The 15,466-nt window shown below is 39.9% G+C and overlaps 2 protein-coding genes across 3 annotated transcripts in view; one reads left to right on the top strand and one right to left on the bottom strand.

The window, feature by feature from the left end:
- The window catches only part of LOC133932657 (retinal-specific phospholipid-transporting ATPase ABCA4-like), a 31,471-nt gene extending 25,938 nt beyond the window's left edge, over window positions 1-5,533 (top strand). Inside the window, exons 38-51 of the mRNA XM_062379433.1 lie at window positions 209-386; window positions 492-607; window positions 733-880; window positions 979-1,102; window positions 1,668-1,797; window positions 2,118-2,238; window positions 2,337-2,399; window positions 2,491-2,597; window positions 2,778-2,919; window positions 3,032-3,166; window positions 3,331-3,434; window positions 3,829-3,921; window positions 4,037-4,286; window positions 4,646-5,533. Coding sequence (XP_062235417.1) covers window positions 209-386; window positions 492-607; window positions 733-880; window positions 979-1,102; window positions 1,668-1,797; window positions 2,118-2,238; window positions 2,337-2,399; window positions 2,491-2,597; window positions 2,778-2,919; window positions 3,032-3,166; window positions 3,331-3,434; window positions 3,829-3,921; window positions 4,037-4,286; window positions 4,646-4,765 — 1,831 coding nt within the window. The 3' untranslated portion in view covers window positions 4,766-5,533. The remainder of the gene's footprint in view (window positions 1-208; window positions 387-491; window positions 608-732; window positions 881-978; window positions 1,103-1,667; window positions 1,798-2,117; window positions 2,239-2,336; window positions 2,400-2,490; window positions 2,598-2,777; window positions 2,920-3,031; window positions 3,167-3,330; window positions 3,435-3,828; window positions 3,922-4,036; window positions 4,287-4,645) is intronic.
- Window positions 5,534-6,097: 564 nt separating this feature from the next.
- Window positions 6,098-14,690, bottom strand: tecrl2a (trans-2,3-enoyl-CoA reductase-like 2a). 2 transcript variants are annotated; one of them, XM_062379434.1, is made up of 12 exons: window positions 14,571-14,690; window positions 11,016-11,067; window positions 10,507-10,551; window positions 8,648-8,751; window positions 8,123-8,238; window positions 7,343-7,448; window positions 7,082-7,154; window positions 6,952-6,995; window positions 6,801-6,858; window positions 6,536-6,624; window positions 6,399-6,444; window positions 6,098-6,230 (listed from the first exon to the last, which is right to left on the bottom strand). In XM_062379434.1, the coding sequence occupies exons 1-12, from the start codon at window positions 14,655-14,657 to the stop codon at window positions 6,103-6,105; spliced, it is 948 nt and encodes a 315-aa protein (XP_062235418.1). In that variant the 5' UTR covers window positions 14,658-14,690; the 3' UTR covers window positions 6,098-6,102. The 2 variants fall into 2 exon arrangements, with proteins under 2 accessions (XP_062235418.1, XP_062235419.1); XM_062379435.1 differs by lacking the exon at window positions 14,571-14,690 and adding an exon at window positions 11,340-11,402.
- Window positions 14,691-15,466: the final 776 nt, after the last annotated feature.

Genomic DNA, 15,466 nt, shown 5'->3' on the forward strand with positions numbered 1-15,466 from the left:
AGCTCAAGGCCTGAAACTTCCCTGGTGTTTAGCAGGAAAATCCCTGAGGAGAAGGACCCTGGTGTGACACGTGTGCAGAAACAGTTTTATTGTATTCGATACATTTTCTCAAAAACATTGCTCACAGTGGTTAGTACTGGAAAAGCATGATTGTTTCAGTTACACTAGCTCTTGGAAACTCTGTCCTTCTTTGTCCTTTTCTCTGCAGTCTGACCACCTCAGTGGATGCAGTAGTGGCCATCTGCGTCATCTTCGCCATGTCCTTTGTCCCGGCAAGCTTTGTCCTCTATCTCATCCAGGAAAGGGTCACCCATGCCAAACACCTGCAGTTTGTCAGCGGTGTCAGTCCACTGGTTTACTGGATGGCCAACTTCTTCTGGGACATGGTACAGTGACCCTTTTACCTGCACAGATGTGGACCAATGGTTTCTGTTAGCTGTATCAGTGGGATGTAATGAATGAAAAGGACTGTGACTCTGGTCTTCCTCCAGGTGAATTACTCCATCAGTGCAGCGATGGTGGTGGAAGTTTTCCTTTTTTTTGATAAGAAGTGCTTCACCTCAACAACCAACCTCCAGCCGCTTGTTGCCTTGCTTTTGCTTTATGGGTAAGAAAATGGGGAAGTCCCCAACTTCATGTCTCTTATATATATATATTCACATTCAGTGTCTTGCATCAGATTGTGTCATTCATTGTGTTTTACTGATTCTTGCTCTGATATCTCTCTTTCAGCTGGTCTGTGACTCCCATGATGTACCCCATGTCCTACATGTTTGACATACCCAGCACAGCCTATGTGTCTCTGTCATGTATCAACCTCTTCATTGGCATCAACAGCAGCGCCATCACCTTCATCCTGGACCTTTTTGAGAGAACCACTGTAAGACCAGGCCTCTTCTGTCTCTAAATGCCCGTTTATCTATCTTTCTTCCATGTCATCCTCATTCATTAACGTCAGATTTTTTTATTTTTTTCTAGGCTCTGTACAAGTTAAATCAGCTGCTGAAGGCCATGCTGCTCATCTTGCCACATTATTGCCTGGGACGAGGTCTCATAGACATGGCTATGAACCAGGCCATTACAGATATCTACACTCGCTTTGGTAACAGCACAGCAAACAGACTCACATCCCCCACAAACACTCCTACTTGCACTGAACTCCATAGATCCTCCATATTTTCTCTAGAGGACGTGCATATAAGAATGCAGATGTCGAGTGAGAGGTTCCGGATTATCGGCAGACTTTATCTGCCTGTCACTCAAGTATAGAGTCTATAGAAAATAAGGAGAATTCGCTGTGAGAACACAGCGGGGGATCCACGCTCGATTCACTGCAACACACTGTGGAGGATTTGATACTGTTGTAAACGTGTCTCTGTAGGGAACCTCCCAATTTGTTGTGCATGTGTTAAAAGCAAACTGCGGGTAAACTCTCAGTCCAATTCTCCGGACTTGTCTAAACATTTGTGCACATAACACCTGACACATGACAAAAAATGAAATATATGTAAACTTTTTTAATGTTCTTTAGCATTTGTTTGATTTCTCTCTTAAGATTAAGAAACAATAAATTGGTTACTTACTTCTTGAAAAATGGGGAAAGCTCTGAAAATGTAAATGTTTTCATAATGTCACAGATGTGTTGTCTTTATGTTATGTTTCCTCAGGTGAGGACTACAGTCCTGATCCATATCAATGGGACTTTATCGGGAAGAACCTGTTCTGCATGGCTGTTGAAGGATTTGTCTATTTCATCCTTAACATTCTCTTCCAGTATCGCTTCTTCCTGGATCACTGGTGAGTGGGCTTGAATTAGGATTGCACTATTTGTACTTGTTCTGGTCTTTTAGTTATTTAGTAAGTTAAGCTTTATTTCAGACATAGGTCCATATCAGTATAAAAATAAAATAAATAAATACAGTTCAAATATATAGAATACAATAATCAGAAGTAGACAGGGATTTAAAACACAAACAGACTTTTTTTTTTCTCAGTATGTCAAGGATTCACAAGTGTGCATATTGTAATATTTAAATACATATATTTATTAATAATACACAGAAAATAAGTAATTGTTGTTATAAAGGTTGATTTGTTTATTGGTTTTCCATCGACAGGATATCAGATTCCCAAAAGCCTCAAATTCTGGACGAAGATGTAGATGTGGCGGAGGAGAGAGGGCGAGTCTGCCAGAACGAAAATACAAATGATATTTTACGAACAAGAGAACTGTCCAAGGTGAGACATTTTTCTTTGTGAAAATACGATCATAACGTACAATTGACAAAATACTTAAACATATTTTTTTTCTCTTGATGTTTTTCCTGCCTTGTCAGACGTACCCAGGAACCATCATCCCTGCGGTGGACCGAATCTGTGTTGGAGTATCTCCTGGAGAGGTTAGTGAGGTGAAATCGATATGATTCACAGCATGGAGGGAGTCCTCCTCGTCACATTATATTCATTTTATCATGCTTGTTTTTCTTGAAGTGCTTTGGTCTCCTCGGAGTCAACGGAGCAGGCAAGACCACCACGTTTAAGATGCTGACAGGAGACATTGATGTTACCTCAGGAGAAGCCTCTGTTGCTGGTCACAGGTTAGTAAACAATGTTATTAGGAATAAGGAGCAACACTGTGCTTGATTTAGATGAAAGCTTACATCAAAGAAGGAATTCACTCAGTCCAGATCATTATCTTCCAGTAATAAATATAAAGAAATATATTAAAAATTCATCTCTGAGTGAACTGTTTTAAGTTGTTTATGTTGTCCCGGCAGCATTTTAACCAACATCCTAGACGTTCACCAGAACATGGGATACTGCCCACAGTTTGACGCCATAGATGAGCTTCTGACGGGTCGAGAACATCTGCACCTTTACGCCCGCCTGCGTGGAGTCCCAGAGCGTGAGATCAGCAGGGTAATAAAACACAATCCAACTCAACTTATTGAATTTTTATTAGAGAAATTTTATCCTGGCAGCAAATATTTACTGCATTGTACCACAAGGCATTTCTCCTCCTCGCACGCAGGTTGCAGAGTGGGCCATCCACAAGCTGGGTCTCTCAGAGTGTGCAGGTCAAAGTGCTGGGGCTTACAGCGGCGGTAACAGGCGGAAACTCTCAACAGCCATTGCCATGATCGGCTGCCCTGCTCTGGTGCTGCTGGTGAGGCCAACAAAAGTGATAGTCATGGGTTTGAGTTGGAAGTTTCGGACAAGGACCAGAGTTGCTGGACATTGACTATGCATTTTTATTTTGATCAGAGGAGACAAGACGTGTGTGTGGGTGTTTTTGTTAATGCATGTATTGTTACTCTTACTCGACATCAGGATGAGCCCACCACAGGTATGGACCCTCTTTCCAGACGCTTCCTCTGGAACTCCATTATGAGCGTTATTCAGGACAAACGAGCTGTGGTTCTCACCTCACACAGGTAAATTGTGTGTTAGCAAAATAATGTACTTTATTGTTTTGGGCTGTATGTGCTTTACTTGAGTATTTACGTGTTTTGCTACCCTACTCCACTTGCATTTAACTGTTTTAGTTACTGCTTACTATAATATGATACAATTTAACATTATTCGTGAAAACATTGGAGAATCGATTTTGAAAATGTAACTATTGTCTCTGAACATATAATGTCTCAAAAACGTTTATATCAAAAAATTGTTACAGGGGACATTTTAATGTACAATTAGCTGCAAATACTACTACTATACTTAAACATGAGTGTTATTTTTCGATGCAGGACATTTTTTCTTGTAAAGGATTTTTACCTTGATGTGATCTTGCTAATGTATTTTAATGATTTGATTTCATATTTACAGCATGGAGGAATGTGAGGCACTCTGTACCCGTTTGGCCATTATGGTCAATGGGTCTTTCAAGTGTTTGGGAACCATTCAGCATCTTAAATACAAGTTAGTCTTTCTTCTTCCTACTTTTTCCTTCTACATTAAATATATTGATTGCAATATATCAAATCAATATATCTGATAGTTGCTTTTACTTTAACGTGCATCAATTTTAAAATAGATTTGGCGATGGCTACGTTTTGACCATGAAGATCAGGGCAGCGGAACCCAGCCTCATTCCGGACCTGAATCCCGCTGAAGCTTTCATGGAGACCACGTTCCCTGGCTGCATCCAGAGTGAGAAACACCACAACACGCTGCAATACAAGATCTCCTCCTCCTCTCTGGCACGCATCTTTCAGATGGTCCTGGCCAACAAAGACAATCTGAACATAGAGGACTACACAGTATCACAGACCACTCTCGATCAGGTACACAGAGAAAAACACAACATAAAGCACCATGAAATAGGAATTTCTTTCAGTTAAATTTTATTTCCATGGAGACAATTACAAAGTGCATCTTGAGACCCTTTACATCATAAGACCTTTTAATATTATAGTTGTATTATAATCACAATGACTATATAATAATAGTTATAATTGTAATAATGGTATTAATAATAGCAGCAGCAATAGTACTAGCACCAATTAATAACATTATTAATGTTCTTATACAAAAATCACATCATTAGCTAACCTGTGAATCTTGTTCTGCATTATGTCCTTGATGTTTTGTCAAGGCTTCAAGCTGACATTTAATTTGTTTTAATGTTTTGACATCCCTCTAGGTGTTTGTAAATTTCGCCAAGAAACAGTCAGGAGAGGATGACACCATAGTGCTGCATCCAAAAGCTGCTGGTGCACAGCGCTCCGTCGACGCCAAACCCATCAAGTCTTTAGGGAAGTGAACGCACCTCAACAAGCTCAACCCAATAGAGTCGTTGGTTTTCTTTTCACTGGAGTGTCGCCACAAAGCCCCGAAACCTGCCTCATAGAGACAAGCACCAGGTGCATATAACCAGGTTGGACTAGTTAAGGTCATTGAGGGTAAATTTAATGTTTCCCTCAAGGGAGGGACAAATAGGACAAATGTCAGGTTAGACTGAGGATTTGAATGTGACAAGAGTGCACATGGCTTTTGCTCTGCCAGTACAAAGGGTTAACGGGCTTTGAATCTGGAGAATGTGGAGCATTTATGTGCCTGATGCATGCTCCACTTCCTGCTCACCTTGTAGGCCTTTCAAACGTAACACAACATAGCACTAGGTGTACAACGAGGACCGTGGACCTTGACATGATTGTTGGTTCAAGATTTGGACGTGAATTGTAAAGAAAGTATAGGTCCTGTTTTTCTTTTTGCTTCAGATGCCAAGCAAGATTAAATGGTTTTGCCTTCTTTAGATGAGTGAAAGAAGCATAGCACCCTTGGCACTTTATTTATGCAGCTTGGACTGAATGATGTTTGGCCATCTGCTAGTATTGTATAGATCATCATTTCTACAAATTCCTCTTGCTGCTATGAAATTCATTTTGTTACCATTTCATATTTTTATGCTGCTAATGTCTTGCTCTATCTTTGTGCTTTATTAATCATCAGCTACTGGTGTCATTAGACCCAATGTCATGAACGTTTTCAAAGGAAGCATCCTGTCAAATAAAGTTGGATTTTTCCTTAAGATGTAAAGCTTTATTCAGACACAGTTACTATTCACCTAGAAAACAGTTGAATTCAAAACCTGAGATTAGACAGAAAGAGCAAGAGCGCCTCAGTCGTTATCAATGTCTACCTGATAAAGGACAGTACCATAGCATTTTCTCTGAAGAAAACTATTGTGCATATACAGTGGAGAAGCTCACTATGAGCACAATGAAATGTCATCAGCATTCCTCCGGAGAGCTAAAAAGTGAAGTTGCACACATGAATGCCATGACATTTCAAGTCTAATAGTTTTCTGCTACAGGCACTTTATTATGAGAGATAATTTCAATTAACTTACTTCACCTGATCACTTTGAGCATTCAAAGAATCAAAAAACTAATGTTATGCGTAAGCTGCTTTTAAATGCTCCACTATATTGCTGTACTATTGCCATACTGTTGCTCCCATTCCCACCCCTCTCACTTCATTCATTAGTAAAAAAAAAAAATTGCAAAGTGCTGGATGTAGCAGCAGCAGATTCGGTGTAAGTGGCACCTGTATGGAGAGAATATGTAGCTCTTATATGCTATGAGGTGTCAGCCACTGTCAGAAGATCAGGGGGATAATGGCCATCCGGAGGCTGGGATAGTCCTTGAACTCCCTGCTGTAGGCTTTGTGCTTCCATTTGGCCCAGATGGTCATCTGAATGAAGCCCAGTATTGTGTAAAAAGCCACTGGAAGAACAGAGGAGAGTATAACATATAGATGTATGTTAACAATATAAAAACTGCCAGTGGCTTGTAACAGTATTTCTCATCACTTTTTTTGGTCCTGCAATCCAAAGTTTGTACAGTAAGCACATACATTGGTGCCGAGGTGTGAAGATAGTGCAGTGTACATACCTGGTAGACACTGCGTCATGATGGAAAAGCTCAGCCATGCTCCAACCTGCAGCATGTTTCAGATATGCAGGCAGACAAGGAGATAAATACACAACCTTTGTGACATTCACTAAATCACTGTAAATACTTTGTATTACCTCATATGTGTAATTGGGACAGGATACAAAGAAAAATAGCCACGTGAAAGGGTTCTTAGTTGGACTCGGGTACCTTCTGCTCCTGTGTCCTGAGAAAGGATTTTGGTTTTTACAACAATTAAATTGGATTTTATGTTGCATTTCTCATAATGCTGTAAATATAGACACCCTTATCCTCCACGCTTCTATGACAGATCAGTATAGTGTTAACATTGAGTACTAAATGCATGGATTAGCGGTAACTACAGAAACAAGCTCAACTCACCATCTCCCCTGAGATTATTCAGAGTCACGTGAATAGAGAAGTTTCCCAGTTCACACATCTGGAGCAGAAATATATGCATTTCACTTTTTACAGTCACCATGTGTCATATGCAGTATCATCACATGAATTCATAATTTCAAAATATACGCACCACAAATATGACAAGTGCATAGTTGACCTGCAGTTCACCGTATGCTGTAGAGATGGTTGGTTAGTCTAGAATTAATGTCCAGCAGAATGTAGAGAAACAACATTGTGTATCTCTGCATGAGGGAACTTACATGGGGGTGTATAAAGAGGGTGGTTGATATGATAGGCCAACCAAGCTGAGAAACCCCAGTAATAGGCACAATTCTGAGAGAAGGTACAAACAGTATAGAATGCAAACAATTAATATTTATAAATGAAACATATAGCCTATACAGTGGATATGAGCAGCTTGGGCTAATATCGTTATCAGAGAGGGAGAAAACAAGGCCACACATTTTAAATTAGGGAAGCACAAGCGATGCTCTTTTCTTCAAGGGTATTCATGTCCTCACCCTGACTATTATCCTGAGGGGCATGGTCCCGTGAGAGAAGCGGTGGACAAAGATAGTCTCTATCAACCTCTTCATGTAGTGGAAGGTGTGACAGGCACAGGCTCGTCTGAGAGACAGAGGGAAGGAGAGACTTCATCTAACAACTTTCACAGCAGATTTAAAAAAGGAGATTTAAACGATTGCTGTTGGTCCAGTGTGTCACTGCAGCAGCAAAAGGTCTGGGATGCAGGAAAGAAAGTAGAAAGATAGATAGATAGATAGATAGATAGATAGATAGATAGATAGATAAAAAGTGCAGTAAATAACAGAACGAACAAATGCACAAATGCAACAAATGCAAGACCAGAATATCAAGATTAATTACGTAGATTAAGTGTTAATGTTATTAAGTTATGATAATGAAAAAAGTACAGTAAAGTTTACTTAAAAATATGTAGGATTCAATAAAGCCTTTGTGGTTGCGTCAAAAGAGTGATGGTTGTAACCAACCCAACTTGTTATAGAAGCCTGTACACTGACATTAGATTACATGTTTGCTGATTTAATTTTCCTCAGACTTCATTTTCCATAATAGAGGTAATTTGTTGTGAGGCACTTTACGCCAGAATGAAAGATTGGCAATAAATACGCCAAACATTTTACTGGGATATTCTTGTTGATGATTAATCAATCCTCTGCCGGTAAATCTATTTATACAGCAAGCAAGGTTAAACCTCAGAGTTTGTTATATCCATAATCTGTCATTTTCTGCGGTGTAGTTCACTTTTTTCTCCCACTTACGTGACAACTGTGTGGGGACTGGAGGTGAAGGCATAACTGTGTGAGTAAATGTAAGGTACTCGGAAATAGAAGAGGAGGTAGGTGAGAAGAGGCCCGATGTATTCTGCCAGAAACACCTGAGAACAAAAGAACAAGAAAAGCAGAGTGTTCATTCCATCACTATATTACTGTATTTTATATGGAAATCTCTGATGTGAAAAGTGATAGCCAAACTAAAGGGCAAATGATTTTTGTTATCCAGGGGCCATAAAGAGGCCACAATTTACAAAGAGGGGACAATTATAAGTCCAACATCCACACACAATTCCTGATTCAGGAATTCAGAAAAGAAGTAGACTAGAGGCAGAACAGGGGCACTTTAGGGGCCACTCAGATTTCAGCTAGGGTCGCGGCACTCCATGGTTGACCCTAACCCTAACCCCTGGGTCGGCCCCCCTGGGACTAATTGAGAATCATGTCAGGTAACATTAATTATATGTAAAACTAAAGCAGAACACTGTTCATATACTCTGTTGTGTTCCTCACCATTGTCCATCCTAACTGTGGACCCAGATCTCTGAAGTACATGGTGGCAGTGGTCCCAACAGGTAGATTCTGTAAGATTTCCTCCTCCCTCAGTAATTTTCCTTCTGAAAATGTAAAAGAAAATGTATGCAGATACATCCATCTGACATACTGCTATAAATTATTGATCCTAATGGTTTCTATACAATATCAAGCTTGTTGGCAGCTCTGCACAGTGGTTGAAACTGTTTCAGAATGATTTTTAATGAATTCCTGATCAGAATTTCAGCACACGTTCTCTGTACGTGACAGCGCTCATGGGGGTACAGCCACAGATAATAGGCCTTACTAATTGGATGACATTTTTAGAGCATCCTAGGGGGAAGCTGACCCAGATAGCTTTTACCCAAAACTCTTCTCTGTGCTTTTCAGTAACAAGATAGACCTCATTCAGAACAAAGCCTCATGACATTTTATTTTTTTAGATGTTGCAATTGCCTGTTTTAATTTAAGATAAAATAAATGTAAATGCGATGGAAGTTTAATAGTTTCTCTTCTATGGTGAAAACAAAGACAGAACACACAATGGTTTCCACAGTGAAGCCGCTCTGTGAAGAGGTGCAGTGCGGTTTATGGCCCATTCACATTCACAGTGAAGGTCAATGTAAATGTTAAGGAAAGTGGGTTTCAATGTGATTTAATTACAAAATCCTCTTTTAAATTTACCCATTGATTAGATCTGGGTTTGAAAGGATATTGCACATATTTTTTAAATATGAGCAATAATTTGCTTCAATGTCAAATTATACCAGCAGCCTTGAGGGACATGGACTGATATAACACCTGCTGTGGAGTGGACTGTTGCACATATATCCAAAACTATGGCTGACTGTATGGAGGTTTATTCCCTCTTCATTCAAGAGTGTGATTTTTCAGTTTGAGAGCAGAACACGTTGACTTTTAGAAATAGTCCCTACTTGTACTTGGATTTGCTCTGCTTGTACTCAAACTGTTGCTTAGACATATTTCCTATGTTCCAGCTTCAGTCTTCAGTCGGCTCTCGGATTTCTCCTCCGTGATTGGATTCTCTCTTCTGCGATTGGACTTTATTTGTGCCACCAATCTGTCAAATTTCCCAACAATAGAATAGAATGCCAGCTGTGTAGTGTTGACAAGTTCAATTGTGCCACCCTCATTATGATAACTTTTGCTGTTGTACTGTTCCCATAAAATACTGGGGAAAAAGAAACAGGGGGGCATCTATTTAGTTGTTATAGTTGCCAGCAACAGTATTCCCATGACATGAAAAACTTGAGTCTCTTGATTTTGCCAATCCATGTTGACCAGGGATGTGCTGGACACCTGCTCCATGAAGGTGTCATCGTTTTGTCATCAAGCGCAGCAACGGGAAGCCGGTTTAATAATAAAGCTGCAGAGGGCGGAACTGCATGAACCCAGTTAAGGTTATCGTCCACACGGTACTCTCTAAGAAGTAAAGCTCATATACCGACAATAACGACGGCAAAGCCAGAGCAAATCCTAGCACAAGCAGGTTCTATTTTGCTTTTTAGTAAAAACATTACAAAATCTGAAACGTACAATAAATCAAGTCCTGCTCTCAAACTGGAAGGCCATGCTCTTGAATGAAGATAGAATAATATATAACCATTCCCACCAGTCCCATCCCTATTTAATTCCTAACAAATGTAAACAGCTCTCTTTCATTTACGATGGAAACATCAGAATTCTGTTTACAGTTTACCGGTACCCCCTCATGGTATTTGTGAGTAATGGTGTCCAGTTTTTTTTGCGCCACCCTGACTTGTGCAGTGGTAGTGTTAATAAATAAATCACTACATAATCACAACATTGCTACTTACTAGGATCGAGCTTCAGAGCCTGCCTTGCTGGATACAAATGAGGATCTACGTAGAAAACACACACACACACACACACCAGGTTTGTCTTCAGGGCCCAATAATAATTGATCACAAAGGAAACCGGCCTGAGGCTTGGCAAACATTCTGTAACGTTTCTGCCAAGACACCAACTGATGGCAGAACCACTTCAGACCTAAGACTAAACATGAAAATGATTCTATTAAAAGTGCAAAGTGTACTGTCAGAGGATCCACTGAGTATTATCAGTTATAGCTAAAAACATTCAAACGCCATGTTTAGTTTGTGGTAGATGTGTAATAAAAGATTCAACATTATAATAATAATAGTAAAATTTGGCTTTATCTGAGCAAACAGATATCTCAATGAATGAGCTTAATATATAGCTTTAAGTGAATGAGAGTTATATTACACCCAATTTTTTCAAATGTCAAAGTACTAAGGGCACAGTAAAAAATTAAATAAAGATTACACAGGCTCACAAAACTCACATGATCTGTGAAAAAGGCTCTTGATGTCCCCTATTGTTGAGTGGGGCTCCACCTGCATACAATAGAAGCAGTTGATGGTGAGTGTTGTAACGAATTGAAATTCACTGTCATTACAATGAGTGTGTACTTCATGCTGTGAACCCAAGCAATGTTTAAACCCATTAAATGTAATTTCCAATTCCATATGGAAATATCAAAGGTACCATGTGCATACAATGCGGCACAATGCTGTCCTTCCTGTGTAACTGTGCAGCAAGAAAACATGGAAAATGCTAAACATATACCTTTAAAACTGTCATGTAGGCCTCAGAGTTGTTAGCGTACCTTATCTAAAAAACAAAGCTGCTCTCTTGTCTTGGCATCCAGGACCTCCACCTGAAGAAACATATGTCACGTTTAGAAAGAAGGCTATAAGACTGGAAGTACATTCAACTTCATCTGTATCTCAGAGTATCTTTTGTTGTAATCAAGTTTTTCAGCAAACCTTGATAAATTCTCTAAATGTTGACATGATAAAACATTCATATACTGATAGGGACACATACAGATACAAAAAATGTGAATGAAAATAGCGTCCAAGTTTCACTCACAGGATCATACATTTACTTGCATAGTTTGAAGTATGTGTTACCTGGGCAACAGCATATATCTACACATTTGAGATTTCATGGAGAGTCACTTAATGTGATCCATAGAAATAAAACAATTAAAATCTACAGATGTGATAAAGCACAGCTGATATTCAGTCTCCAGTACAATCACCCCATTCTCAATCTGGAGGAAGAAACAGGAACCATGTTGTCCTGCAGACCTGCTTGCACACATCTTTTTCATCTTAATTAGACCGTGTCAATAGTGATGTACAGCGTATGCATGGAGGCTGGTGGGCAGTGGCCCACAATTTGCCCTGAAAGCCCTCCACACTGTGCTGCTCAGCAGAGCTGTCGCGGCTAAATTGGCTCCCTTACTGGACAGTGTAATAACCTGCTAATGAATAACTAAAGATTTGCTGAGTGCGCAGCTGAGAGAGAGAAAGACAGAGACAGAGAGCTATAAACACAAAACATCAGCTGTTTGCACTGCAGAAAATACACATATGTCATTTAATTTGTGTCCAGACTCTGTTCATTCTTGATTTGTATTTGTAGCGCTTTCATTTTCATCAGATCATCTACACTATCAAACAAATAATAAGCAATTCTTTAAAAGAAATATCTATATATCTTTCCACCTGAAGTTAATATTATGGAATTCAGCAACGTCCCAGTTCTAGATTTAAAATATAGCAATTTCTTCTTGTCACTCTCTGCAGTGTGTGTTCATGCTTCCAGTGGAGGGCATCCAGGGAGATGTGGTTGTTTTCCTCTCCATCTGCCAACCTTTGCAGCTGCGTTCTCGGGGCACATGTTGTGTTAGCGAGGAGCATCAAGGGTGTCATTACGACTGTGTGTTGTAAAGCGCTTTAAACTCAGTTGTGCTGTGCCCTTGTAAATGTGATTATCAGGCGCCCCAGTCCTCTCGGGGGTATACGGAGCCCTGCTGACAACACAGGTCAAACAGAGCATGTACAGAGCGTGCTTGTGAGGGCTGTGTGTCTGTAAAGGGAATAAAGTGTATTTTTCAAACATACACATTCTTTGTATGCAGGGTTTGTTTTTGTTATATAATTAAGAGGGGTGGCCATAAAAGCTCATCTTTAATGTGGTCACTGACAAGTGTAATGGCTGATCTTGAACCACAGACTCACTACTTCAAACCCTGAGCATTATACCATCGAAGCTGATTAGCTGCATACGACTGGCCACTGTTTACCAACTTCCCCTTTGCCTTCACACTCGCTCAAACTGGACAGAATTTCTCTTTCAATCAAGGAAAGTAATCAACTAAGCACTCAGCCGTCTCTCTGCACGCTGCCAATTGACAGCTGGCCCTAAATTCTCCACAAGCAGCTGTTCCAGCACACTCTTAAAAAAAAGATTATACCCTCAGCGACTGTAGAGCTCACAAATGGTCTTAACCTTGGTTTCCATCAGTGTCACTTTCACTGGGCTATACAAGTGTGTCGCCTTAAAGATAGATATATATATTTCCAAGTATCTTGATTAAGTTTACAAAAACTAGAACACTGTGAATGCTATCTAAATCTCAGCAAGAATATGAAAAAGGGTATTTCCTAAAATGTAAATCTATAATTGTAAGGTTGATTGTTAAAACGAATGGAAAAAATCTACTACTTTTCAATATAAAAGACATATCTTTAGAAATAGGATGCAAGTTTCCCATGAGACCTTGGGCATTCTCAGGGACCATGGATCTAACTATTTGGTGAATGTCCTCCAATTGACACCGGACATTTCCTGGTGTCCTGAGGGTAATTTTTACGATTGTGCAATGAACAGCAACAAGCAGGAAGTAGAATCCACACATGACATCACATGACATCCTGCTTCTCAATTCCCCTCGATAACATTTTTTTATTTGATTTTTGAACATGTGTTGTGCTCAGAAGATGAAGAAAGGTGGAGCCAGAGAATTAAGACAAGAGAAAGGCCTCTGATACAGATGGAGCTAAATGCTGCAAAATCTGAAGAATTATTCACCAGATCAGTCAAAAACGCTAAAATGACTAAACTGTTCTTTCTATTCAGGTTCAGTTATGTGTGTGTGAATCATATTGATTCTCATTCTCTTCATAAAGTGAAGGCTCATGTAATTGTGTGTGTTTGGCACGTGTTTGTGCTGTCAAAGGCAGTTTTCCAACAAGTTTTTTGAAGGTTCACCAACAGTATTTAAAAAACTTTACTTTAAAAACTACATTTTTGGATGGTTATGTTTAACCTTTCTGAATTAAATTGTTGTTATACGTCAACAAAGTTAGTTTCAGAAGTTGGTGGTCGGCTGGTTTGTGTTAACAGAACTGAATGATTGTTTCAGTCTGACCCTACATGCCCCACAAGCCTGCTGCACTTAGAGAGAATTACCTCAGTGCTCAATGGGCCCTGAGAGACTGGATGCAAGAGACACATCATGAAAGGAGCTGCGGCTTAGATTTGTTTACCTGAAAAATTCTTTATCAGCCAGAAATAATTTTGTCTCTGTAACTCACCATTATAGGCTGCAAAGCAGAAAGGTTACCTCAACGTCAGACTGACACTTTCTAAAAGTTGAACTTAAGCTCTTGGAGTATCCCTCCATGTGTTTTGGTATAGCTTGACAGATATTCACTTATAAACTTGTCCATTAGTTCATCCTGCTTTTTGTTTATAAAAGATGCTCCAACTTTTACAATTAAGAGTTTTTGCAAATAATACCAGTTCTAAGGATGTTTCCAGGAATCTAAATGAATGAATGAATGAAATGAGGAGATTTTTTGTTTATTAATGTCAACTTATTGTTGATTTCCGGATTTCTGCTTGACCTTTACTGAATGTTAGTTGAATGAGTGTGTTGCTCAAGTGGACCTTATGAAAGAAAGTATATGATTACATCAATCTATCAGAACTCAAAAGTGTCAGCTGACCTTTTCATTCTATCGCCTATATACAGTGGACTTACCTCAAAGAAGGTGGTGCGGCTCATGGCTGTGGGTGGCTTATTTTTATTATTATTATATCCTCTGTGTGGACGATGAAGCACAATCATTCCTCCAAGCAGATAGTTCCTCTCCTTTCCAGGACAATCCCTACACTGACCCCTTAATCTTCCCTGCCTTCTTTCTCTCTCTCTCTCTCTCTCTCTCTCTCTCTCTCTCTCTCTCTCTCTCTCTCTCTCTCTCTCTCTCTCTCTCTCTCTCTCTCTCTCTCTCTCTCTCTCTCTCTAATACACACAGACACACACACACACACACACACACACACACACACACACAAACACACACACACACACACACACACACACACACACACACACACACACACACACACACACTTTGTCACTCTCTTGCGCTCTGTCTTCAACTGAGATAGTGCGGGGACACAGAATCTCCTGAGGCACTCCAGAAACCCTGCACATGCTCACCCTCCTGCTTCTCTTTTCCCACTTCCCTTCTATCTCCTTGCATCTGTTTGGTGTGGTGTCTTTGGTGGAGTCCACCTGAGACTGAAACATGTTAAAAACAGAAGAACACAGGAGAGTATGGGGGATAATAATATATACAAGATGACACAAAACTTTGAAACCCTCTGTGGAGATAGTGGCCCAGCAAAGGTGCTCCAAGTAATAGGAGCAGCAGAGGACAAAAATAATACAAACCGAAAAATAAAGAAAATGTGCTGAGACAACAAGCAGCCAACTTATATTCACCCCTGAAAAGTACAAAAATACTGATACCCATTAAACATGTAACAAACACCTTTCTATGGGATGTGTTTCACTAAATGCCAGCAAGAAAGTTTATGACTCTGACCGACTCCGTCTTCAGCTGTGGTTCTTAGCCGTGTCAGCAGAAGTTG

This window comes from Platichthys flesus, chromosome 21 (genome assembly GCF_949316205.1).
Source record: "Platichthys flesus chromosome 21, fPlaFle2.1, whole genome shotgun sequence".
NCBI lineage: Eukaryota > Metazoa > Chordata > Actinopteri > Pleuronectiformes > Pleuronectidae > Platichthys > Platichthys flesus.

Coding starts and splice junctions, on each gene's coding strand:
- tecrl2a (XM_062379434.1), bottom strand. CDS start 14,657: ATGATTGTGCTTCATCGTCCACACAGAGGATATAATAATAATAAAAAT. Junction 10,552..11,015: donor GAGCCTTTTTCACAGATCAT/GTGAGTTTTGTG, acceptor TTTTCTACGTAG/ATCCTCATTTGTATCCAGCA. Junction 8,239..8,647: donor CACAGTTAGGATGGACAATG/GTGAGGAACACA, acceptor TTTTGTTCTCAG/GTGTTTCTGGCAGAATACAT.